This window comes from Carettochelys insculpta, chromosome 1 (assembly GCF_033958435.1).
Source record: "Carettochelys insculpta isolate YL-2023 chromosome 1, ASM3395843v1, whole genome shotgun sequence".
Classification (NCBI taxonomy): Eukaryota; Metazoa; Chordata; order Testudines; family Carettochelyidae; genus Carettochelys; species Carettochelys insculpta.
The window spans coordinates 51,494,808-51,520,649 of record NC_134137.1 but is presented as its reverse complement, the minus strand read 5'-3'; the positions used below and the strand labels follow the sequence as shown (position 1 = coordinate 51,520,649).

Genomic DNA, 25,842 nt, shown 5'->3' with positions numbered 1-25,842 from the left:
CATTTACTGATATAGTTCTGATGCTCCCAAGCCTAGTGGTTGCTGTTGCAAGGGACAAAGTGAGGATAGGGCACAAGGGAGCATCCCAGTAAGGAGATAGACGATAGTGGGGTGGGGGGGGGGTGAGTGAGGGCAGGAGTAAATTGGCACACCCTATTTCCCATCTCCTACCTTTGCCCCTCAAAGACCTCACCCACTGGCACCCTCCCTTGTGCAGACACTGTTCCTGTGTAAGTGGTCGGTGAACTCACTAGTACGTGACAGTGGGGAGTGTCAGCAGTGCCACGAGACAGTAGCACTGCCAGGATGGGGAGTGGAGTGTTAACTCAGCTGTAGTATGGATTCCAAGTGGCAGTGGCCAGCTGTGCCTCTAGCGTACAGGGTCATCCCATCATTATTTTTTGAGAATGCCAGGGCAGCACGAGGCCTACACAGCTTATGGCCACTTAGGGCTCTGATGGACTGAAGTGATATCAAATGTAAAAATCCCAAGCGAGGGGTTTCCATCTCTTCCCTGGGAAGCTATTGCACAGTCAAAAAGGAATTGTGGGCCCAGCCATGGCTGGTGTTAATCTGCGTAGCCCTGCTGGAGACACTGGAGCTATAGTGAGTTACAATTGAAAAGCTAGTGTGAAAACATTACATGAGTGGGTGAGTGAGGTTCTGTGGCCGAAGGTCAGAAGAAATCATGATGGACTCTTCTGACCTTAAAGTCTATGAGAGTACTAACTATCTGTACAGGTACGAGTTTTACACTCTAGGCCAGTGGATCCCAAACTTTTCGGCATCACGCCCCCCCTTTCGATTTTTGAGACAACCTCATGCCTCTCTCCTCACCTCTTCTTTACTAGCAAAAAATTAACTCGTAATTTTAAAATAAACGCAAAAACTTGATATACAAATGTTATTTAAAATTAAAAAGAAGCACAAACAGTTTTTCTTGGCCCATTTGCAGGTGCCTGGTGCAGCCCCAGCTGGTCAGCCGCCATAGCCCTGTGCGAGGAACCAGAGCTGTCCGCACCAGCCGCCCACCCAGGCGAGCCGTGTGCTGCCAGAGCTGCCCACCTGAGCTGACTGAGCCCCACGCTGCTGGGGCTAGCCACCTGCCAGCTGCCCATCCATCCGTTCACCTGCCTGAGCCCCACGCTGCCATAAGACTCAGGCCAGCTGTCTGAGTCGCCCACCTGAGCCACCTGCTGCCAGGGCCATCCGCCCGCCCACCAGCCCAAAGCCCCTTGCTGCTGGAGTCAGCCTCCTGAGCCACATTCTGCCAGGGCCAGCCGCCTGCCTGCTCACCAGCCACTGGGACCAGCTGCCTTCCTGCTCACTAGCCACCCGAGCCCTGTGCTCCCGGGGTCAGCTGCCTAAGCCCTGTGAGCCTTGCAAGCTGCCCACCCGAGACCCTCCCCTCCTACAAAGCCAGGCACCCCCAGCCCCCCATTCTACTCCTCCCCCTGCCCCCACTCCACACTCACTCACCTTTGCAGAGGCAGCTAGCTCCATGCGGGTCTTCGCTGGCTGTCTGCTTTTTATAGCAGCTGCACTGGGTCACCCACATAAAATGGCAGGGGCTGAGAGCTAGAAGCAAAGGCCAGATCTTTCCTGGGGTGGGGGAATGACAGGGGCGCTGGGTTGCCTCGCGCCCCCCCCTCCCCCGGAATATCTTCACACACACCCAGAGGGGCACGCCTCCCAGTTTGGGAAACCGTGCTCTAGGCTGTTGCTGTTCTGTATACGTTTTTGAAACATACAGTCCTTCAGTACTTCTGGTTTTAGGGAGGGAACAGCCACCTGTCTGCAAGAAAGTCTAACAGAGGTATTGTGGTCCTAACTCAGAAGAATTGTCAGTGTTGAAATGCTAATAGTATTAGGTAAAGAGTTCTACCTTCTGTCTGAGTGTAGAAACACTTTCCTTTTCCTCTGTGCTTTGGAATGTCTACAGTTCACCAAGTGAGATTTTTTTGAGATTTGCTTTGCTGCTTGTTTGAATTCATATAGCTCATGAAAAGCTTTATGTATTTTCTGAAATGGTGGTGAAATGCATGAAATCTTCAACTTTATTCCTGCTGTTTAATGTTTTTTTTTATTATTTATTATTATTTTTTGAGTAGGAAACATTTGATTTTTTAAGCCAGGGTATGGCTGGATGGTGTCCTCTGAAAATGTTTGTTCCTTCAGCGAATGTCTCAGTTACACGGGTCAATATTATAGATTTTGTAGCTGGTATAATGAGTTCAATTTCACAGTATGCATTTTTGATAAGTATCAGAGAAGTAGCCGAGTTAGCTTGTATCTTCAAAAACAATGACAAATACTTGGGGCATCTTGTAGACTAGCAGATATTTTGGAGCATGAGTTTTTGTGGGCAAAGACCTGCTTCGTCAGATGTATGAGGGAGGTTTCAGAGGCGAATTTAAAGAGGGGGTCTCAGTCAAGGGAAGGGCCAGAGATGACAAGGTCTGTTCAGTCATGGAGGATGTGCCCCATTATCAGCAGTCAATCTGGAGTTGTGAATGTTCTCCATGACTGACTAGACTTTGTCAGCTCTGGCTCTCCCCTTGAGTGAGACTCCCTCTTTAAATCCTCCTCGGAAACCCCTGCACTCATGCATCTGACAAAGCAGGTCTTTGCCCACGAAAGCTTATGCTCCAAAATATCTGCTAGTCTATAAGGTGCCGTGGGACTTCTTGTTATTTTTGATGAGTGTTATATCATCTTGTACGCTGTATATTACCTGGCATCTGAAGTGTGCTTTTCACATGGACTTACTGTATATTTTATCATTTTGTATGTTGTTCTATTAGCAGTATTGATTTCTTTTACAGCAAGTAGGTAAAACTTGGAAGACCCAGGTGGCTAAAAGGTGTGAAATGAAAAGATCTTTGTTCCTTAACCACAATAGCAGCATGGTATTGTAGAGGTGATTGTTCCTGAATTACGGCTAGTATCATTAATTATCCAGCATCTTTCTTACAGGTTTCCACAGAAAAGATGGGTTGCCAAGGACTTCTCAATCTTGGAAATCAGCTGCTTCGCCGAAAAGTTGTGGATTGCACCAGAGAAGAGAGCCGGCTGTCACGATGCCTCAACACTTTTGACTTGGTAGCTCTTGGTGTAGGTAGCACACTTGGCGCAGGTGTCTATGTACTGGCTGGAGCAGTGGCACGAGAAAACGCAGGACCTGCAATTGTTATCTCTTTCTTGATTGCTGCATTGGCTTCTGTGTTGGCTGGACTTTGTTATGGAGAATTTGGTGCTAGAGTTCCAAAGACTGGGTCAGCTTACCTTTATAGCTATGTGACTGTGGGTGAGCTGTTGGCATTCATCACTGGGTGGAATTTAATTCTTTCATATGTGATTGGTAAGTACTGAGGGGCATGCGGAAATATTGTAGCATACATCCAGAGTACCTACCTAATTTGTACGGTAAATTTTAGTTGCACACTCAAATTGTTATAAAAATTAGAAACTACAGCATACCTCACCCCTGCAGCAGCTTCCCCACCTGAGCATTGCAGAGCTTGTTCTGGAAATTCATTGATAAAGGTTCACCTCATCCTATAATCTAAGTTAACAATTTGGATCAAAGCAAGGTTGCTTCTTCTACTTTCTTTTAACTACTGTATCATCTGATTTGTGCAGTTTTGGCTTTAGGCCTTACTAGCTCTCTACCAGGAACAAGGATGTTTCCTTCTGCTGTGAGAAAAAAGCTGATGCTCAGCTGATGGAGGGTTGTGGGGAGTCAACATCTCATTTCTTCAACATTTATACTAATGTTTGCTGATTAAGGACCCAGTCCTGCTTCCACTGAAATCAATTACGTTTTTTGCATTGATTTAGTGGGTGCAGGGTTGGGCCCAGTGTGGGTTGCAGAACTCAGGCCCAGGTCTTCAGAAATATTTAGGTGCCTAGTTTTCATTGATGTAAATTCAGTGTCCATTCCAAAGCCCTTTGAAGTCAGTGGAAAGTGTCCCATAAATGACAAAAGGCTTTGGCTCAGGCCCTGGACAGCTCAGTTCATGCTTCTGAGTTTTACAAAGAAATCATTTTGGTTAATTCTAGATTTGTCCATTTAACTGAATCATTGAACACCTCAGATGTAGCATTGGCCATTTGTCATGGTGCCGGAGCTCAGGCTGAAATTGCCGTATCATGTAAAGGAACAACTCCACTAGCTAATGACAAACAGTTTTCTGTTAAATTATTAAAGGAATTTTTAAAATTACATTTAATGAGCGATATTGCCATTAAAACTGAAACTGATTCCCAGTGTGCCTGGAAGAGATCAGATAAACACTTGCTTGGTGACATATGTGCTGCTTGTCTTGGCTAGTATTGATTGCATTCTGTATGTTAGATGAAACCTCCTTACATTCTAGGTTTTGTATGTGAAATGAGAGAATGCCAGGTACAAGGCCCAGAACTCAGTGGTCTGCTCTTCTTTTATGAATTAGGTTGATGTCAGGAAGGGAATAACATGTAGTGTAAAAAAGCTCCAGATAAACTGCTTCCTCTCCCCCACCCTCACCCCGATTTCCAAAATAGGTTCCTCTTAAGCTGTTTTGCTCTGTAGAAAATTGTTAATTACCTTTAAATTAACATCCTCCAGTGTTTAACGATAGCAATACATACATGACTTCTGCAATTCTCATGTGTTTGATACTCTGCTTATATGACCCTTGTCACTGGCTGGTATTTTCTTGTTGAAATTTACGAGCTGCATTTCAGCATTTATCTTGCAGAGCAGTATTTTTTTGTCTATGCTGTAGAACTGGAGCATGGATATTTCCCATTCGAGGCGTTCTCTTACTTCCATACTGTGGCATCTGTTTTTTAGGCAATGTCCAAACTATGCAGCGATTCAGTTTGCATTTTCCTTCATCACCCGGGCAGTTAGGCGGTGGGGGAGCTGTTCCTCCTCACCTGAAGGACGTGCAGCATTCCTGTGTATAAAAGGAAGGAGGCCTTGTATGTCTCATACCCTCCTGAGCTGCTAACCTGCTCGCTCCCCCTTTTCCCCTCTTAGAGCCTCTTCGTTCTCTCTCACCAGCTTTTACAACACTGAAATGCCTTTGAAGTCATGTGATTTGTTCCATGAAAAAAATTTCCGCACAGTGGGCTTTGGGGGTAAGGCCGCTGGGGGTGAGGTAAGGACGTGCTGACCTAGGTGCTCTGTGAGAGGGGCTGTCTCCTGAGATTTGGTTTGCATAGAAGCGGAACCTCCCAAGTGGCCGTATGGGAGAGGACTCACTAGTCACCTCTGCTGACTGAATGGAAGGGGTCAGCTCTGCCTCCCCTCAGCTGACCCACGCTGCTGTCATGGAGCAGTAAGTAGTGAAGCTCATTTAGAAGTATTTTCTAGTCATGGAAAGTGCTTTGTATCCTTTCTGTTTTCTGGCAGGAACATCAAGCGTGGCCAGAGCATGGAGCGCGACGTTCGATGAACTCACAGGCAAGCACATTGAGCGCTTCTGCCAAGAGCACATGACCATGGATGCTCCTGGGGTACTAGCGGAATATCCAGACATCTTCTCTGTTCTCATCATCTTCATCCTAACAGGTAAGCCCTTGGAGAAGGTTGCTGGGATAAAATATTCCTGTTTCATTGTTTGCTTTGGGCGGATGAGCGAACACCCTCATTTATTTTGGACAATTTATTAAAGACTCCTTTGTGTTCCCAGAGTGTCAGATTGACGTATTTAGCTGCTCTGGAGTTGGGACTGTTTACATCCTGTTTATAAGATCTTTCATGAGGGGAGCATTCAAGGCGCTTACTGGAACACCAGTGAAACAATCAAATCTTTATACCATTTAGGGTAGGACAGGGGGATTTGTTACTCTGAGATAGGTATGGAGGGGATTTTTTTTTTTTTAAACTATTGCAGAGGGACTCTGTTCTGTTACTCTGACTCCCACTCTGATGATCTGCCAGTTTATATAGCACACTGGCCAGGAAAATGTGGGGAAATAGGACGAAACCAAGTAACACCCTGGTGCATGACTGTTTGTTTTAAATGTGTGGACTTCAATTTGCAGCTGTGGTTGCAGGACTCAAGAGAAGTCATTCTGCATGAAAAATAAACCGTTTTCTCTCTTTCCCAAACATGCAAAACCAAGCCGTATTTTTCAGTTGGAATGCAGGGAGTATTCTGCACAAGAGCAGGATTTAAAATGCAAACCCAGCTGAACTTTCACCCAAATATCAGACTGAACCTTATCAAGCTTCACATTAGTTAATTAAAAGAAAACAATTTTCCTGTGCCTGTGTGCTTCCTGGTGGGTGGGAGAGGCCATGATCCAACAGAGCCTCTACTTGCAATATTATAGGCATGATTAGAAGCAGGAAATATCAGAACTGTCACACGGAAACATATTCTTATGAGGTTCCCAGCCTGAAGCTTTGAAATTGCAAACCCTTTGGTGAGTGTGGAACTCCTGTTGAAGTCCATTGGAAGCCCTCATATACAGGGTTTGAAAGGCTGAGCTTGAATTAGCTGGTATGAGGGCAGAGTTTGTTCTCAGTTGATCATGTAATGGAGTGGTTTGAGATTTAAACAGGTCTGACTGGTGAGAATTTGGCCTCTCAGGCTTCCTCTGGATTTGGTTTGGATCAGTATTCAAACGTGTGCGCTGACTTACGTGTCTTTGTAGAGTTCCATCTACTGCTCTTTGCAAGTAAAATGGCTAAACCTTTGCAGCTGCAGGCGTTTCTGAAGAAGCAGTTTTATTTCCGTAAATAAGAAGCAGTAGAGCTAGGTTTTGCAAGGCAGGGTGGCAGGGTTGGAGAGCAAGCTTACTCTACACTATGCTGCACTAGTGGCTCCTGGCCCCAGGGCTGGGGCTGGCTCCTCACTCCTGGTTCCTGGAGATACAGCATCATTCTGTTTAGGCAAAGCATAGTGGAGGGGGTGGTCGGGACGAATTTGAATGGCAAAATGCCTGAAGCAGACAGCTGGGCTCAGCTGATGTTGCCACATGAGTGCCAGGCAGATTTGCTGCAGCCCTGCGTGAAAGTGTCCACACATACAACTAAAGCCTGTGGGGTGGTCACCATCGCAGCCTTCTCTTAACTCTGCCTTTGTATATAAGCCTTGTAGTTTATGCCTGTCTCAGTTCTTGAGAACTATCTCCTATTTGGTGCCCAGTTCCTTATATTCTGGTCACTGCCTCTGTTTTACAGTAAACACTTTCATATCTGGCAGCCCTGGGACTGGGAGGTTGATGCATAGTCAAATATTCTGGATAATAGAGGGGTATACCTAGCAGTGCATAGCACTAAAGGAGAACAAGATTAGATATTAAAAAACAGAGTACTTTATTTGCCAACAACCATTGTGTTGTACACTGTAAACTTATACTGCATTTGCTGTATTTCTATTTACTTTCACTATACCTTACTTAAGGAAAAAGTAACTAAAATTTACTTATGGCTAAAATGCAGGTTATTTGAGAGATCCAGATTGATAAAATGCCGGATATGAAAGAGTTTACTGTATCTAGATTTTCTTCTGTGCCCAGTGATTATTTGGTGACTTATTTAGAAAATACAAATGTGGACTTCTTGTTGTGCAGGGGGTGAGACTAGACTAGACTATTTCAGTGGTTTTTTCTCACCATTTAATCGATGGATTCCACGTGTGAGTGAAACAAACTCATTATTGGCCAACTCCTGTCCCACTGCAGTTTTTTCCTTTTCCACCCTACAAAACCCAGTGCTTAATCTGTGCCCGGACAGAGTCCTGGCAACTCTAGGCTTAGTAATTCATAGCCCTGGCTCCTCTGGGCTTTCTGCACTAGTTATGAAGAAGACTGAGATTTGACCACAAAATATTTTAGTAAGGGTCACAGGCAATAAAGAATAATTCACGGAAGCCCATACCACCTCCCGCCACCCCCCCGCCGTCCCCAACGTAGCACTGCATGGCAGAAAAAAATTGCTTGAGCCCCACTTCCTCTTTCCTTAAAAATTAAACACTGCTCACACCTCGTGGTGGTGTTTATCACTGAGACTACATGTTAGATTGTGGTTGCACAGGTAACCTCTTTCTTACACAGCAAGCCAGCAAGTAGGAATGGTAGTCACTAGGTGAAGATTGAAAATGAAACAAAATCTGTTATTCTGTTGTACTCATTGGCGTTGTTGCTGGTACTTTATAAATACGCTGTTTTTCAAGAAATGAACTGAAATTACACTCCCAGTAAACAATGCCCAAACTCCCCTTGGCTGCAGTGGGCTCATGGCTTCTTCTGTGATTATTCAGTTTAAGTGCCTGTGCCTGATCGCTGTGCTGGCATGACACAAGCCCATCTTCCTAAAGAAGTGTTGAAGGTGGCTGGTGTTTGTGATTTCTGTGCTTTAGGCAGGGCTTGCATGAGCACAATGAACTACTTCCCAAAAACTACCAATGCTGCTTTCTCCAAGGCCTAGAGCTAACATGATCTGTGGTGTCTGGATGGAGTTTGTATTTACCAAGGACTCAGTCTACTTGACTTCAATAAGATGGCTTTCATAAAAAAAGGAGTTTTGCAAGATTGGGCCCAACGTTTTTTACTCCACCTAGCAGAGTTCCAGCACGCAGAGCCCAGGTAACTGCTGCGTAAGCCACTTAAACAGTGTTTTATGGGCAATAGTAAGCAGCAAGAGAGAATTGCACAAAAAGGCAGGGCTTCCCTCTGCTCTGCAGTGCCTGGGCCATGTGCTGCTGTTGAAGGAATATCCGTTCTTCATCATTTCTCCAGGGCTTTTAACTTGTGGAGTGAAAGAATCCGCAATGGTTAACAAAATATTCACCTGCATCAACGTTCTCGTTCTCGGCTTCGTTATGGTGTCAGGCTTTGTGAAGGGGTCGGTGAAAAACTGGCACCTCACCATCGACGACATCTATAACATGAGCAACAATCTGCATCGAGACAAGTATGTCACAGCATTTCTTCTTGTGTGTACTTATTGATGATTCATTTTCAGGGACCACTCGAAGGTTCGTGGGTGGCCATTGTGGCCATTATGGGCCAAATATCCAGGCTTTGTCAAGTGGTCACTCGTCTGCAGTAAGGCAGAAATGTCATGTGACTGAGAGTTTTACATGAGAGAGGGGTTGTCAGGGCTCTTGGGACTAGATCATCTGTGATTTAAAAACCACAGCTGGGAGGCTCTCTGGGAGAAAGCCCCTTGGAGATTGTCTTTGCTAAGAGGGTGGAAGGGACAGGGGTTCAGTCTGGCTCTGAAGAAGGAATTTAAAGCTGAGCTCTGTTTCTGTAACAATCCATCTAAGTGCTTAAATTGGATACACTTTTTGAAATGATCTGAGCAGTGAAATGTTTTACAGTTTGTTTGTTTTTTTTCCTCCCCTACCATAATTTGGACATACACGGTGCTGGAAGGCATTTAAATGATCATTGTCCAGCTTGAGATACCAGGAGATTTTGTGTGACGCCAGTGCTCATTCTGTTTCTATTAATGCTGTCAATACTGTGCATGCTTCAGTGCTGTCAGATAATTCCTATCTTCTTCAAAACCTGGGACTGATTGCTCGCTTAGTTCCTGTCTCTCTCAGAATTTGTGCATTTAATTCTGGCCAGGGCTCTGCTACTGTTGAAAGATTTAATGTTATGCATCTGCATTTAGATGAAGGCTAGGGAAAAAATGATCAACCTTGGGCCAAATCCTCACCTAGAATATTTCCACATAGGCAATGATCATTTGCATAATTGTACAGTTTCAGGACCTGATCTTTGCTGTGCAAAAAGGGTGGAAAAAAATCTGGTTAATACAAAGGACATGACATTAATTAATGCTAAAGCACATGGATTTTACTGCTCAACAACAAAGCAGATGCAGACCTTCTCAGAACAAACTAACGCTGGGAAAAAATGCAGATTAGCATCTTGGAAAGACACTACCTCAACTGTCATTACCGTGTTTGTTAATTCAGGGCGGACACAAGTCAGTTTATCAGCAATCTGAATTAACACAGTGAGAATATCAGAGAGGTAGCCAAGTTAGTCTGTATCTTTGAGAACAACAAGAAGTCCTGTGGCACCTTATAGACTAACAGATATTTTGGAGCATAAACTTTTGTGGGCAAAGACCCACTTCATCGGATGCATGAGACCTCATGCATCCGATGAAGCTCATCTTTGCCCACGAAAGCTTATGCTCCAAAATATGTTAGTCTATAAGGTGCCACAGGACTTCTTGTTGTTCACAGTGAGAATAGTAGCCACTAGGGCCCATCTAGCACTGAATCAGGCTTACTGTCTTTCTGAATGAAGGAAATTAAACACCTGTGCCCTGCTCTGCCCCTTTCCCTGAGGCCTGATCTTGTCCTGCCTGCACTCCACCCCCCCCCCCCCATCCCACTCTCCCACCCTTGTACAGTTGCTCATTTTCCCTGGACTGGGCTAGGGTTTGGGGCGTGCAGGTGGTGAGGGCTCTGGCTGGGGATGAGGGATTTGGAGTGCAGGAGAGGCTAGGCGGGAGGGGACAAGTGGCTTGGAGTACGGGATGGGGCTCTGGGATGGGGTTGGGCTATGGGAAGGGGTGAAGGCTCAAGCTGGGGATGTGGGCTCGGGGGGGGGGCAAAAATGAAGCTTCAGGGTGCAGGAGGGGGCATTGGGCTGGGGAGGAGGCGAGGCTATGGGGGAAGGGAGGGCTGCAGCTGTGGCTGGAGGCTTTGGAATGGAGCTGGGAATGAGGAGTTTGGGGTTCAGACAGTGACCCTGGGCTGGGGCCGAGGAGTGCAGGGTGTGGGCTCTGGGAGGGCTGTTGGGTGTGGGGGAAGGGGTGAGTCAGGGCTGGGGCAGGGGGTTAGGGTGTGAGCAGTGCTTACTTCAGGCGGCTCCCAGGAGCAGCCAGCCTGACCCTATGGCCTATAGGCTCGGGGTAGCCAGGGATCTCCCTGTACTGCCCTCACCTGCAGCTGCCGCTCTCACTGGCCACTGTTCCTGTCCATTGGGAGCTGTGGGGCCAGTGCTTGGAGCAGCAGCAGCAGTATATGGAGCCTCTGGAGGTGCCCTTGCATCTGGCCATTGCCAGGACATGCTGGCTGCTTCGGGGAGCCACTCACAGCCAAGACAGGCAGGAGCCAGCCACAGCCCTGCTGCGCTGCCAGCTAGACTTTTAATGGCCCTGCCAGTATCACTGACCAGACCTGCCAGGTGTTCCAGTTGAAAGCCAGAGGCCTGCTGAGCTTCAGTTGAATTCCCAGGAACCTGCCTACAGTAACTTTGGATGTTGAGAACCATCTGTGAATGGGCCAAGCTGAGAGATCCTTTTGTCCGGTCCTACGAGGCCTAAAGCAGCAGTTCTCAACCAGGAGTGCCTTTCAGAGGGGCTGCGATGCCTTTCCGTTGAACCTGGTGCCCTGAGCCCCCCAGCAGCCCCACGACTCTGAAGCTGGGACTGGTACATGGCTGAAGCTGGCACCGGCATGGGGCTGAAACCCCGAGCTCCCCACCCCTGTTGGAAGCTGGGAATGGCAGCAGGGCTGAAGTCTGGGTGCAGCCAGAAGCCCTGAGCCCCTGGGCAGAATCGAAGGGGCACAAGGATGTCTTCCCCCCCGCCCCCGCCCAAACTGCAGTGCCGTACCCCAGCCCCAGGGGCAGCTCCATCTCCTCTCCTCTCCTCTCCTCCAGGTCCCCTGAGGCCCTGCCCACCGGCCAGGTCATAGACCAGGGGTGGGAACCAGGAGCAGTGAATGTGGATGTGTCGTGTTCTGGCTCTGGGAGGGAGGGGGAGGCGTGGGGCTGAAGTGCTGGGGGGTGGGGGTGGAGTGCGGGAGAGGGGAAGCCAGGGGTCTGTGGGCTGCAGGCTGCACAGCGCTGTCGTAGATGGAAGGGAAGCTGGAGCCAGGGCACCTGCTGCTTCTTCCCTCCCCCGGGCTGGTGGTGCTGTGGAGCAGGCAGCCATGACGTTCCCCCGTTTGCATCTGGTGCTGCGGATGTGGCTGCTCCTCAGCTCCGTTCCCCTCCGACTGCTCATGCAGCTGGCCAGAGCTGCTTAGATGGGGGACTTGGCTCTGGGCCACATGAAGCCCTTGGAGACCAGCCACCACACAGCGCGGCCTCCTGGTACACGGCCCTAGGAACCCCTCCCTGCACCCTGAGCTACTCCTGTCTGCACACGTCCCTAGCTGCCCTCTGCCTGTACACCACACCTAGCTGCTGTGTCTGCACCCTGAGCTACTCCCCTGCCTGCACACAGCCCCTAGCTATCCTCTGCCTGCACACAGCCCCTAGCTACCTCCGCCTCACTCTGAGCGTTACCCCTCTCTGCACACGGCCCCTAGCTATCCTCTGCCTGCACACAGCCCTAGCTACCTCCGCCTCACTCTGAGCTTTACCCCTCTCTGCACACGGCCCCTAGCTATCCTCTGCCTGCACACAGCCCTAGCTACCTCCGCCTCACTCTGAGCTTTACCCCTCTCTGCACACGGCCCCTAGCTATCCTCTGCCTGCACACAGCCCCTAGCTACCTCCGCCTCACTCTGAGCTTTACCCCTCTCTGCACACGGCCCCTAGCCACCACTGCCCTGCCCCCTGAGCTATTCCCCTGCCTGCACACGTCCCCTAACCATCCCCTGCTTCACTCTGAGCTGTACCCCCGCCTGCGCACGGCCCCCAGCTGCCCGCTGCCTCACACTGAGCTGTACCCCTGCCTGGATGTAGCTCCTAGCTAGCCTCTGCATAACCCTGAGCTATACACCTGTCTGCACATGGCCCCTCACTACCCCCGCCTAACCCTGAGCTACTCCCCATCTGCACACAGCCCTCCAGTACTCCCTCCCTAACCCTGAGCTATACGCCTGTCAGCACACAGCCTCTAGCTGTCCCCTGGCTGGACCCCGAGTTGTTTTGAAACTATGAGTTGAGTCCCCGCCCCCCTTTGAGTTACAGTTTTGGTTATGTCCCTCCACAGTCTAGACAGGTGGATGGGCTGCTAAGGTGAATCGGGGGTGAAGGTGGCACTCCCTCTCTGGACTCTGCTGTGGGGAGCTGGCACAAGCCCTGCCAGCCTTTGTCCTGCCCCCAGATCAAGGCAAACTATGCCTATGCCCACTCCTGACCTGGAGTCCTGAGTTGTCATTGTCTCCCCTCCTCCCTCTGTTGGGACCTGACGTTTTTATAGCATGTTACGGGCAGGAGGAAGGGACTCGGAAAGAAAAAGGTTGATAACCCTTGGCCCGAGGGCAGGATTGCAGGGACGTGTCTGGGTCTAGAGATGCTGGAAGTATCCAGTAAAATTTCGAAAAGGACCTAAGTAGATTCGGTGCCTCCTTCCATGATGGCGATGGTGTTGAGCTCCTAACCTGGTTGGGTGCTGTGTTAGAGCCCTGCAGGTCTGCGCTTTATTTCTGCCAGTATCTGCATTTGGGGACATGAATGTGGATATCCAGGGATCATTTTGGTGGATGCAGCTGCAAATGTGGATGCAAGTTTTGTATCCATGCCGGGCTTTAGCTATTGCATCCCAGCAGGTACCTGTCTGGATCTTAAATACCTAAATACCTTTGGAATCCGACCTTAAGCACCTTTAGTAAAATGTAAATCCCAGATTATTTGAGTGCCTTGCTTTGCTGGCTGCCAATCAGAAGCCCAGTTATGGTGCTGCAAGTCCTTTTTTCCTGGCCCAGGCCTGAGTCAGGGAGCTCAGCAGTGAAGAGTTTGGCAAGGACTGTGGAGGCAGGGAGTGTTCCCTCAGGCTGTGGAATGCTGCAGAGCTGTTCTGAGGCTGCTGCTGCATGTCCTTTATGGATCTAGTGGCTCCAACTTGCTTGCTAAGTCCCAAAAGCAACAAGCTGGCACGGTGCAGGCCTCTGGCACGGAGTCGCCCCATCCTGCCCACCCCTCTGCATTGTGACCATTTCGGTCAGATGGACGTAGGGCCTATTATGCCTCTCATTCGGTTTTCAGGATTTAGCTCATTGCTTATTCTCTGCCATTTTGTCCTTTGTACGTCTATTGACCGTGAGTATAGGAAGTGTTCCTCCAACTCCAATTATGGATTCTGTTACAGTCGGCAGGAACAAACTTCAGATAGGTGTCTGAACATTGGCACAATCTCTCCTGATGGCTTATTCTTTTCAGTCAAACACAGGCACAAGTTCTGGAGCAGGGTGCTGGAGGCTTTATGCCCTTTGGATTCAGTGGAGTCCTCTCGGGGGCAGCCACGTGCTTTTACGCCTTCGTAGGATTTGACTGTATTGCTACCACAGGTAAGCAGAAAGCTCTCATTTTGAGTGAGTAGTTGTTTCCCATTATGAGTTTGGCTTTGTACATGAGACAATTTACAAGTAATGCAAACTTCTTTTCTGCTGAATCAGGAAATCGTGCTGTGTGCTAGCTGTCCTGTGGAATCATTTCAACTTTAGGAACCCCCATCAATCGCTCTTCTGTCCCCTTGTTTCTAACTTTAATGCTTACATTGTGCTCTCTGAGAAAGGGAATACCTTTTGTTCTGGATTTGTACAGTTATTAGCCCACAGTTCCTCTGATCCTGAGTGCGAGCCTCTGGTTTGCTACTACAACACAAATAAATAGTATTTCTAATTTCATTCACTGAACAGCACATCGAGCTGGTGCCTGTCCATTCTTTTTTCTTGTCGTCCAGTAATTTCCATTTTCTGTTGGTTTGGAAAATTTCAGGAGTAGGCTTTCGCTGTTCTGAGCCCTAGCTGAAGCCAGGAAATACAGTGGTGTGCAATGGTAAAGTGCCGGGGGGCGGGGCAGTGTGGAGAGAGGATTTTGGGCTAAGCACAGATTGAGAGTCAGGAGACAGGGCTTTGTCCCCAGCTCTGATACAGTCATCTTATATGACCTTAGCTGGGTCTACACTATGAAGTTCGGTCTTCAGAAGTCACTGTGGATGGATATTTCCCAACAGAACCTCTGTCTTCAGAACACGTCCACACCTAATAGGGGCTCTCCCTGTCAACACCTTCTGTCTCAGAGAGCAGCCAAACTGCCCAGCCCTCTGTTGACTGAACAGCCCACTGGAAGCTCTGCAAACAGGGCTACAGGTGAACTGGAAGTTCTCCCTGTTGACAGAGGTCTCCCTGGAGCGTCTACACTATTTTTCTGTCAACAGAATCTGTCTACAGAGGAGAGGTGCTGTACCTCAAACTTTCAAGACAGAACTCTGCCGGGAAGAAGGTTGTGTTCTGTTGACAGATTCTTGACAGAACGCATTTGTAGTATGGCCGCTCCCTAGTTTTGTCAACAGGAGGCCTCTTCAGTCGACAGAACTCTGTAATGTAGACACAGCTCTTCAGACAGTCTCTTGGCATCTTGGGTCCCTGTCTGTAAGGTACTCAAGAGAGCTTGCTAGTGTCTGGTTATAATATGTTTAGTTTTTGGCTAGAAAAATAGATTTTTTTGAAATTCTGGCAAAAATTTTCAAAGTTTTTAGTGCTATAGTTTGGAAGCAGGTTTTGTGGAGTATGTCCCTCTTTTTTTAACTCTTCTCCCAGAGGAGAATAAATAAAAGAAATTGAGAAGGGAACGAGGGAGAAAAGAGAGACAAAAGAAGGATGTTGATAAATTGGAGAAGGCTCAGAGAAGAGCAATAACAGAGATTAGAGGATTAGAAAACATGTCTTGTACTATTAGACATAGTCAGGGGCTTAGTCATCGTATTTTAACAACGGGAAGGTTAAAGAAAGACTTCCTCACAGTCTGTAAGTACCTACATGGGGAATAAATTTTTAATAGTCATCCCTTCAATCTAACAAAGGAAGGTATAACCCAATCCAGTGGCCAGAAGTAGAAGCTAGACAAACGCAGGCCAGAAATAAGACATATGATTTTAATGGTAACTGTAATTCATCATGAAAAAGCTTTCCAAGGATCAAGAAGGATTGTCCATCACTGGCAATTTTTAAAGCAACCTGGGGTGTATTTCTAAAGATCTGCTTTAGGATTTACTGTGGGGATATTCTGTGGCGTGTGCTCTGCAGCTCTCAGACTAGATGATCGCAGTGATCCCTTCTGGCCTTGGACAATATGAATCAATCCAAAGCAAAAAGGATATGTTTTCACAGAAAATTTTGAATAAATAAGAATCCGGGTTGGGGGCGGGTTTCTGGCAGACCTTTGAGACCTCTGGAAGGACAGAGAATGGACAGTTTACACTCCTGATTTTTTTTTTTTTTGGTCCATTTTTCCATCTAGCCTACGTGTCTCCTGATAGGCCCACCTTCCATTCCCTTTCACCTACTGGGGCTCCTAGGGCCAGAATTTTCTCAGAACTCACTGGACTTCTGCCCAAGATGAATCTGACGCAGAGTGCCCTGTGTTCCTCTGAACTGAAGATGAAAGCAGCTGCGTCAGGGGTGAAGCAGCCAACCCTGTTTTGGATTGAATGCTGGTTATCCAAATTGTAGCGATTAATCTTTCTTTTTAAACACTCAGCTCTGCCTCCCACAAAATGGTGGCAGTTCTCCTTACGGGCGTAATTATGAGGAAGATGTCTGCGGTCATAAATATCAGGCAGGCGGCCTAGCTTCTCCTGACTGCCACTGGGAGATGTCCACTGTACTCTGCCTGGCTTGCTTGAAAGCCCCACCTTGCCTGGGAGTCCATTTCATTTAGCCTCTTTGTTGCCTGTGGCCATAACGTAACTGTCTCTGTTCTAGGTGAAGAAGTGAAAAACCCGCAGAAAGCGATCCCCATTGGCATCGTTGCTTCACTCTTGATCTGCTTCATCGCTTACTTTGGCGTGTCGGCTGCCCTCACACTCATGATGCCCTACTTCTTGCTTGATACAAAAAGTCCTTTACCCAATGCGTTCCACTACGTGGGCTGGGAGGGTGCCAACTATGCAGTGGCCGTTGGTTCACTTTGCGCCCTTTCTACTAGGTGAGATGCCATTCCCGTTGCTTCCTCTTTCTGTGTATTATACGGTAAGGGCCTTAGTCTATGTCTGTTACACCGGTGTAACTCCACCGACGTCAGTGATGTTGCTCTAGATCTATGCTGGGGTAAGTGCTGAGTATTCAGGCTGTTTGGGCCAGTGCTGGGCCCCACTGATTTCATTAGAATCAGGATTTCACTTGGTGTGAAATCGCCCAAACAACTTCTTAGAATTAGCTTTCAAAGCTGTGAGTCTCCACTAGTGACACAGGAAACCACCATCTTAAGGACAGGTAGAAACTGTGTGTCTCTTGAGCAAATAAAAAAGAAGTGTTCCTTTTTACAAGTAGGGGGCTGGATTCAATGACCTCTTGAGGTCAGTTTGTGTTCTAAGATTCTAAGCAGCCCACAGGAAATGATACGAGTGCCTCAGGCTGACCAAATGTAAGTGGGAGTGACTCCAGTGGGGTTGATGAGTGTTCTGCATCTGTGAAAATCAGCCACTTCCATGCAGGAGTTGAAATCTGGGTTAAAGTTATGGATTTAAGATGATTTCCTACTGAAATCAATGTGAGTTTAGTACCCAAGGATCTTTGAGGACCTGAGCCAAAGTGCTTAGCTTAAGGCATCCATATTTGTATGTAATTAGGGGGACAGCACTTGGGGAAAACCCAGAATTGAAGCTCTGTTAATTAAAACCCTTCTGCTCTGGGGCTGTGGTAAAAATACTTCCCCCTTTTTCTGTCTTTGTCCAACGTGTGGTATGAGAGCTGTACTAATAGGCCATGCCTTTTCTCTCCTTAGCCTTCTTGGCTCCATGTTTCCAATGCCTCGAGTGATTTATGCTATGGCAGAAGATGGACTGTTGTTTAAATGGTTGGCTAAGGTCAATAGTAGGACCAAAACCCCAGCAATAGCTACGGTAACTTCAGGGGCTGTTGCAGGTAGGTGCCAAGAGATGCATGATGAGCAGAAAGTGCACACAAGCTCGTCTGGGGGGAAGAGTGCAGCAGCACAGGGCTAGTCCTTCATATGGTGTTCTGCAGTTCCACGGCATGGCTTCCTGAGCTTCGCTTTGGGTTCCCAATGTCTGAATAGCACAGGACTAGGGAAATGCAAAATATCTTTGTGTTTGGAGATAGCGCTTTCCCCTGGGGTCTCTCTCAGGACCCACTGCTGTCTTCCTTACTCATGCCAAGTAGCGTCTCGCTCCACTCTCAGTCCCTGTCCCAGAGCACTGCTGTGCTTTTAAAATAGCAAACTGCGTGGAGAAGGTGGCCAAGCCCGACACAGGGGTGCTGTGGCTGTAGACTAGCTTGTGCCTGTGTACCATGGTGATAGACACCATATGAAGCCTTTACGTAGCTGGAGCTTGGCAGGTAACCGCAGGTGACGGTGTCAGGTGTTCCCTGTGGCCAAGTCATCTCTTAATAAGTTACTTACAGCTGATAGGATTATGCCAACCATAAATCCAGGGAGTTTTGCTTCCAGGTTTTCAGAGAGAAGCAAAATCAGCATAAAGAACGAACAGTTAACTCTGTGCCTGTGTCTCCTCTTTACTCCCAGCCTCAGTGCTGGGACTGGCAATTGGTGCTGGATCCGCCATAGGTGGGTGTTTTGAGCTTTTCAGCTCTTGTGAAGGTCTGGCTGTAGTTGTGGGGGTTGAGCATGTGTCATAGCTTTAACATTATTAGAGCAGACACCAGGAATGGTAATGTACAGAGGCCAGTGGGAGAGCATTTCAATCTCTCTGGACACTCAATGGCAGATTTAAGGATGACAGTTCTGAAACAAAGAAATTTCAAAAATCAAATGGAGAGAGAAATCTCTGAGCTACAATTTATTTGCAAATTTGACTCCATTAACCAAGGATTAAACAGAGACTGGGAGTGGCTCGCAGCTTACAAAGGCAGCTTCTCTGCGCTGGATGTTAATATCTCCCCATTAGACTCTGACAAAGGCTCACATCCCCCTGTCTGATCTAACTTGTTTTTTCCTCTTTTGAGAAGTACTGTTGATACTGGGCCATTTCCACCTTGCTGAATAGACTTTGTCAGCTCTGGCCCTCACTCTTACTGGGACCTCCACTCTTTAAATACCCCTCTGAACCCCCCCTCCACTCATGCATCTGATGAAGTGGGTCTTTGCCCACGAAAGCTTATGCTCCAAAATATCTGTTAGTCTATAAGGTGCCACAAGACTTCTTGTTGTTCTTGAAGCCACAGACTAACACGGCTACCTCTCCGATATATATTTATTTAGTGTCTTTCCTGTGTTTTAGCTGGTCTCCTTTCTGTAATCCCTTATGACTGTGTTTAAAGCCGCCTGTGATGTGTTTAAAGCCGTCCTGTGATGGCATTGGCTTAACTTTCTGATCAAGATGCATGGCCAGTAGAAACAGCTTCCTCCAACTGGTGGCATGGCGCTTTGCTCTGATATAATCACGTGACCCTAGCAGCTAGGGCCCTAGGCACAGGCCTGTAGTGCCTCTGTCTTAATCCTGCCCTGGTACAGTGTTTAAAAGTCCTTTCCTTCCCTTCCCTTCCCTTGCCCTACCCCTGGGACCAGAGCTTCTCCCCTCTGTGGGTCTTCCCCTATCAACCTTCACCCCTCATCACACTAAATCAATAATCCATCCTCATTGGCTCACTCTTGGACAGAAAAGAGGCTTCATTGTCCTGCCATCATTCCCATCAGGCCTTGCTGTAGCCTGCGGTCATCTGATCTAGGAGGAAAAGTAGCATAACCGGGCACTTGGGCTTGAGCTCTTCTTTAAGGCCCATCTACCTTTGACACCTCCCTCAAATGTTTTTGCTACACATGGCCAAGGCCTGCTCCTTCCTGATGTGATTAGTCCCTGTGACTCCAGTCACGTCCTTGCTGTGTGTTTTTACCCACGTGACTTTAAAACCACACGGGGGTTTGCAATCTTGAACAAACAGGCGAGGCAGGGAAGAGTCACAGACAGACTGGAATGCTTTGCAGTGTTATGCATCCCCCCTCGTCTTGAGCTACATAAAGCCTCTACCTAGCAGTCTGAGGTGGACAGATACCCACAGGGAACTGTGTCAGGAATCTGCCTGTGGTATTTTTTAACCAGTTACTGATCTTTGGTCAGTTCTTCCTGGTGTGCTCTTTGGGTCTGTTCTGTTCCCAGCCTGGTCAGAAGAGTCCCAGAGAGGAGGTAGCCAGGTTAGTCTGTAGCTTCTCAAAACAAGAGGAGCAGTCCAGTAACACCTTTATAAATAAATTGTTAGTCGTTAAGGTGTTACTGGACTGCTTGCTTAATTTGGTTAGAAGAGGGCCAATCTGTCACCTTCTGGTTCTTGTTGCCAGAGTACATAGTGGGAGGGAAGAGCACACCAAGCTCTTAGAGTCATTCTAGTGTGAACGCCAGGGAGGAGCACGTCATCCATCTGTGTCCATTGGAAGCAATAAAGAGTCTGGTATGTTTTCATTTCACCTGAGTCGCAGGTCTCCTTTGTCACAAGAGGCGCTGCAAAGCCCCCTGTGTGCCCTGGGGATTTCTCTCAGTGCGGATCTGAAGACAGATCACTGGTTGTGCTTCAACTGTATTGAATTTGACACTCCCCTAATGTGAGTCTTCTGCAGGCTTATCACTTTGTTTTCCACACTCCCCAGCTGCCATGGCGTTTCTTTTTGACCTGAAAGATCTTGTGGATCTTATGTCTATCGGGACCCTGCTGGCTTATTCCTTGGTGGCCGCCTGCGTATTGGTGCTGAGGTATGGATTCACGTGTTGTGTTTGCCAGATGCAAGGAATGGGAGATGGGATGGATCAGTTGATGATTGCCTCTTCTGTTCATTCCTTCTGAAGCACTTGGCATGGCTGCTGTTGGGAGACAGGATACTGGGCTAGATGGACTCAGTATGGCCGTTCTGATATTCTCATGATAGTCTGGAACCGTGCACTCTCTGTTGGAACACAAAATACCCACAAATGTAGCGCACATGCCTACATACACATGACTGGGTTATAGACGCAGGTGGGCCCAAATACTTATCCAAGTCTATCGAAATCTGATCTGGAGTGCAGTGTTGTGGGAGATCCCCTGTATTTACTTTGCCGTCTGCCTGCTCTGGGCAGTACCAGTCGGGGGCTCACACGCTCGTGCCTGCCAAGCAGCGGTAGTTGTTGTTGTTGTTGTTGCTGTTATTTGTGCAACACCGAGTCAGGCTAGCCCCTGGCATTGAACGCTCCAGAATGACTTTCTTTTTTTATCTAGGCTGGACTTGCAAAGTGGCCACCTAGATCTTTCTTTCTTATTGGCATCTGCTACAAAATTGTGTTGGCAACCCTGAACTGATACAGTTCTCTTTAAAGAGGTGCAGGATACAGACTTCTACAGCCCTCCCCATCCAGGCTCTCCATGCACGCACCGAATAGGCACATCATTGGTGCAATTTCAACCCAAATCCCCACCCCACATCTCCTTGTAAAATGCCTCCCCTCCCTTGCTGCTCCAGGTGGCCAGGTGCACACCTCTGGTTTTGTCTTCTCTTTATTAGTTCTGTGCAGGGGAAATTGGACCTAATTCTCCTTGCAAGTGGGGGAGGGGAAAAAAAGGCAAAGGGGCTATAGGCACCCAATGCCTTAAGTTACTTTCTCGTCTCTTTCCCCTCCCCAGGTTTGTTTTGTTTTGCTAACACTAGCCAAGGAATCCCAAGGCAGCCAGTGGTGTTCATCAGTCTGCAAGTACAGGAGGTTGCAAGTATGGGGCTGTGGAAGCATAAGCCAGTCTAGTGTTTTTCATACTTCAGCTCTTAGCTGTGTTCTCCAGCCTCCATTTGCTAATCCCTGAGCAGTGTTCTCCACCAGTGCATACCATATGGCACCCTTAGGCTCCAGAAAAGTAGCCAACGCAGCTCCCATGTCATTGCATTTTGGCCATAGCATGCCTTCTGACTCCTCACAGGGAGCCATAAGCATGTGGAGCGCTCAGACTGAGCATTCTTCTATCTCTAGAAGACAGAAGCTTGCTGTACCTCTACCAACCCAATGCTCTTTGTTTTGTTTGCCTTCACCAAGGTACCAGCCAGAGCAGCCTAACCTGGCATACCAGATGGCGAGTACAACAGAGGAGGTGGACACTAATGAGTCTGTGAGCACCAGTGAATCACAGGTTGGGATTCTGGAGGAGAAATGGTCCCTAAAAGCCATTCTGTGTCCCCAGAACTCAGATCCCTCCAAACTCTCTGGTTTGGTGGTTAACATCTCATCTTTTATTATAGGTAAGTGCTGCTCTCTGGCTCTGGTCTTACAGTGCCAGTCTAGGGAAGCTCATTCAAACTCTTCTTGGTATCTTAATAACGTATAAGGTTGATTGATTGTTCTGAAACCCAAGTGCTTGCCTGAGGCAACCACACTGACATAGATGGATTAAATGACTGGTTTAAAACTAAATCCCTCGAATAACAAAGCTGAACATGCGGAGGTTGGCTCAGAAATTACAACTGCTTTTCTCAGTAACAATTCAGTAAACGTTGGTCTGCCTTGTTTGCAGGATGTCTTATCGTCAGCTGCTGTAGCTTGGCTGTCCTTCACAAAGAGACGTCGATAAAAGAGACATCGTGGGCTGTGCTAATTGCTGTGCACATTCTCCTTTGCTTCATTGTTGGTTTAGTTATTTGGAGGCAACCTGAAAGCAAAACCAAACTCTCATTTAAGGTAAGCAGCCTGGGAGGAAGGTGTGGCAGAGAGCTCTTTGGGAGTTGGCTGTGCAGAGGGAGAGGGAGAGAGAGAGAGATATCTGGGCTGGAAGTGGATCTAGTTCAGGCAGGGACAGTGGGTAAGCTGTCCCATGCTGCTCTCCCAGTGTACCTCCAATCTGATTTTGGCAGAGGTCACCAAGATCACTTTCCTCTAGTGATCCAAACCAAAACTAAACCCAGATTGCCCAAAGTGAAAGATTTAGTGTTTTAACGACTCACTGCACCTCTACCTAGCCCCTGGAGACAGACTTCTATCCGCTGTCTTAGCTGGCAGGGTGCTATGCAGCAAGAGGAGCTGAGCCCGGCAAATCACAGATCAAACTCCCAAAGAGCTTATAGTCTGTGGGCACAGACTGGCCCAGTACAGAGCAAATAGTCTGTGCAGTGCAGAGAGGAAGCAGGGGGTGGTTGCTGAAGCTGGAAGCCTTTTGGCAAAGGAGAATGAAGGAGATTTGCACAGTTTTAACAAGGAGGCTGTTCTGTGGATGGGGAGGCCCCGAGTCAGGCATGAGTGGGAAGAGACACTCGGTGTGGAGCAGAGGAAGCAGGAGGAGGAAGTGGAAGAGAGGAGGACTGGACTGTGAAGCAGAGAGGCTGAACTAGAGGAGTTTTGCAGAGTGTGAGGAATTAGGGAGATACGTCCAGAGCTGCAGTGAAGGAGAGATGGATTTGGCAGCATGTAGAGAGGGAGGCCGCAGAGGAAGTGGGTGAATCGTTAGGGGAAGTGGGAGCTGGGCTGGGGGGTCCTGGAGGTGAGAGGAAACAGAGAGCAAAGAACCAAAGCTGACTCCCAGGCAGCAGAGGATGACTGCAGTGCTGCTAATAGTAGCTAAGCAAGATAGCATAAAGGGCTTTGGAAGGAAAATGATTTAGATTGTGGCGGCAACTGGAGGGAAACTCCAAGCCGAAGGTGGTCTGCCCTTGAGAACTGCCTCAACTGATAGACTCATCCCTTTTCCAGGAGCCCTTGGCAGATGAGGCTTGGATGTTCACGCAGCCTCCTGCTTACAAGGAGAGTTTTGAAATTACAAGTAGTTTACAACGGGTATTCGTGGGTGTCTGCTGTGGTGATCCATGAACATCACTGGTCTGTTTCTTCACAGGTTCCTCTTCTGCCTTTCCTTCCTATTCTAAGTATTTTTGTCAATGTTTATCTCATGATGCAGCTGGGAAAAGGGACCTGGATACGATTTGCTGTCTGGATGTTCTTAGGTGAGTGTAAGTCGGACTTCTAATCATGAGCGGCTGAGAAGCCAAACTTACTTTAAATGTGTATGGCCAAATGTTGCCCTCTCACATGTTGTTGGTTAACCACATAGACTTCAGTTGCAATGCTGTATATTGCCGCACTGTCAAGCGCTAGCAAGGTTGGTATTGGCCACCAACAGGTCTTTGCTGAGACAAAGTGGCCCCTGGGTGTGAGGAGTAGCTTCCAGTTATTTAGAGGGCTAATGTTTGCCCTTCTCCCCCACAGGTTTTGTCATTTACTTTGCATATGGAATGTGGCACAGCGTGGAAGCTGCGTATTCGGCACCACCAGATCCAGAAAGAAATACGGACACCAATTTGGACAGATGTAAATGACAGTGTGTTTGGCGGAAGAGCAACGCAGCCGCCGCATCAGACAAGAAAGCTTCATCTCGGGGACCCTGAACTACTTCCTCCGCTCGTCAGCGAAGCAGAGGGCGGGAGTGCTAGTCCTCTTCCTGCAACATGCAGCTTTCTTTATCTTGGTGATGCAGTTAAAAGGGATCACAAGGAAAAGGCCACGCCTCTGGCACACTCCCAACAACACTGTTCCCTGAGGCGGTAGCTGTACTTCCTTTTTTTTTTTTTAAATGTACAGCTCTTCTGTGTGCCAGTTAACCTTCAATGCTGCTATGAGAGTAGGGCTCGTGGAAGTCTGTCTTTCAGTCGCCCTGTGAATTATCTTCCCAGGTACTCCACTTGTTAAATGGAGCAGATTGCAGTGCTATTGGTAATTGGTAGATCAGACCTTTGGTTCGCATGATGTGGGCTATAACACACGCACACGGCTCTCACCAAAAATCTCTCTCATCTGGCTAAAAAGTGCCTACGAGGAGTTAAATTTTAAAGAAAACAAGTAGTATTTATTTTTAATTGTATTTAACTCTGAATAGGTACTTGTATGCTTTGAAATGTCCCTTTGCTGTCCTGTTTAGGGGAGCTGCTCTTAGCTTGAATTCCTTTTTATGTAGATAGTACCAACAAATGCTTCTGTGCACGAAAGACCCCCACCCCACTCACCGGGGGGTTTCCAGCCGTAGCTGTAAATCTGTTAGGTGTTAATAGCTCGGTGTCGCTAGGCACGGGAGTCTCCAAAGAGCCTTCCTACTTCTAATTTCAAAACCATAACTTCAGAGCCCAGGACTGAAAAGAGCCGTAGGGTGGACAGTGGAACTATTGTAGAACCAGGACCTAGACCAGAAGTGTGGAGCCTTTTTTGAGGCGGGGGCCACTGACCCACAGAAGAAAATCAGTCAGGGGACACACACAAGTGAGAAGCAAAATAAATTAATAACCCCACAGAACCCTCGCTGATGTGGCCCCTGACTGAGAAATCTCACTCCCCTCATGCTCCAGCATCCGGGGGAGAAATGGGGAGGACTGAGGTTCCAGGCTTCCACCAGGCCAGATTAACTCTTCTGGGGGCACAGGGTGGGACCAAAAATGTGAGGGGGGGGTGGGGTTTCAGATTCAGTGTGTAGGAAGGGGCTGCCAAGGAGCAGGTGTGTGGCCTGGGTGGGAGGGAGGTTGCTGGAGTAGGATGCGGATGGAGGCTGGTGGGAGGTAGGGTGCAGGAGTAGGGTGGAGGTCTGGACAGGAGAGGGAGCAGGCTGGGCGTGGAGCTGGTTGGGTGGGGGGGCGGGGAAGGGTATTTACCTCTGTGCATCCCCTCTGCTGCCCTCTCCCCCAGCTGGGCGAAAGGCAGTGGGGAGAAATGCTCCCTAGAAAGCCTTTTTCCCCTCACCTCTCCCAGGCGCCACCCTCCTGTTGCTCTGGTTGGCTGGAACTCCTGCCAGTGGGAAGGGGTGGGATGAGGTGGAGGGGCCAGTGCTTGAGAAAGGTGGGTTGAAAATCTTCTCTGGGGAGTCATGAACTGCTGTTCCCCCAGCTGGGGGAGTGGGATCACTAGCGATGATTCACAGCCGCTTCCTGCTCCCTTCAGGCAGAGCCTGTGGGCTGGATCCGGCCTAGGCTTGCCTGATCCAGCGTCAGGCTCTGCAGGCTGGATGATGG

General features: G+C 48.3%; 1 protein-coding gene across 2 annotated transcripts in view; it reads left to right on the top strand.

Moving 5' to 3' along the window:
* SLC7A1 (solute carrier family 7 member 1) overlaps positions 1–25,233 on the top strand; it is a 48,932-nt gene extending 23,699 nt beyond the window's left edge. For both annotated transcript variants that reach the window (XM_074986008.1, XM_074986017.1), the window contains 11 exons: positions 2,977–3,361; positions 5,402–5,560; positions 8,740–8,914; positions 14,086–14,213; positions 16,632–16,854; positions 17,653–17,792; positions 20,491–20,593; positions 21,899–22,101; positions 22,374–22,537; positions 23,685–23,793; positions 24,056–25,233. In XM_074986008.1, coding sequence (XP_074842109.1) covers positions 2,992–3,361; positions 5,402–5,560; positions 8,740–8,914; positions 14,086–14,213; positions 16,632–16,854; positions 17,653–17,792; positions 20,491–20,593; positions 21,899–22,101; positions 22,374–22,537; positions 23,685–23,793; positions 24,056–24,165 — 1,884 coding nt within the window. In that variant the 5' untranslated portion in view covers positions 2,977–2,991 and the 3' untranslated portion in view covers positions 24,166–25,233. The remainder of the gene's footprint in view (positions 1–2,976; positions 3,362–5,401; positions 5,561–8,739; positions 8,915–14,085; positions 14,214–16,631; positions 16,855–17,652; positions 17,793–20,490; positions 20,594–21,898; positions 22,102–22,373; positions 22,538–23,684; positions 23,794–24,055) is intronic.
* Positions 25,234–25,842: the final 609 nt, after the last annotated feature.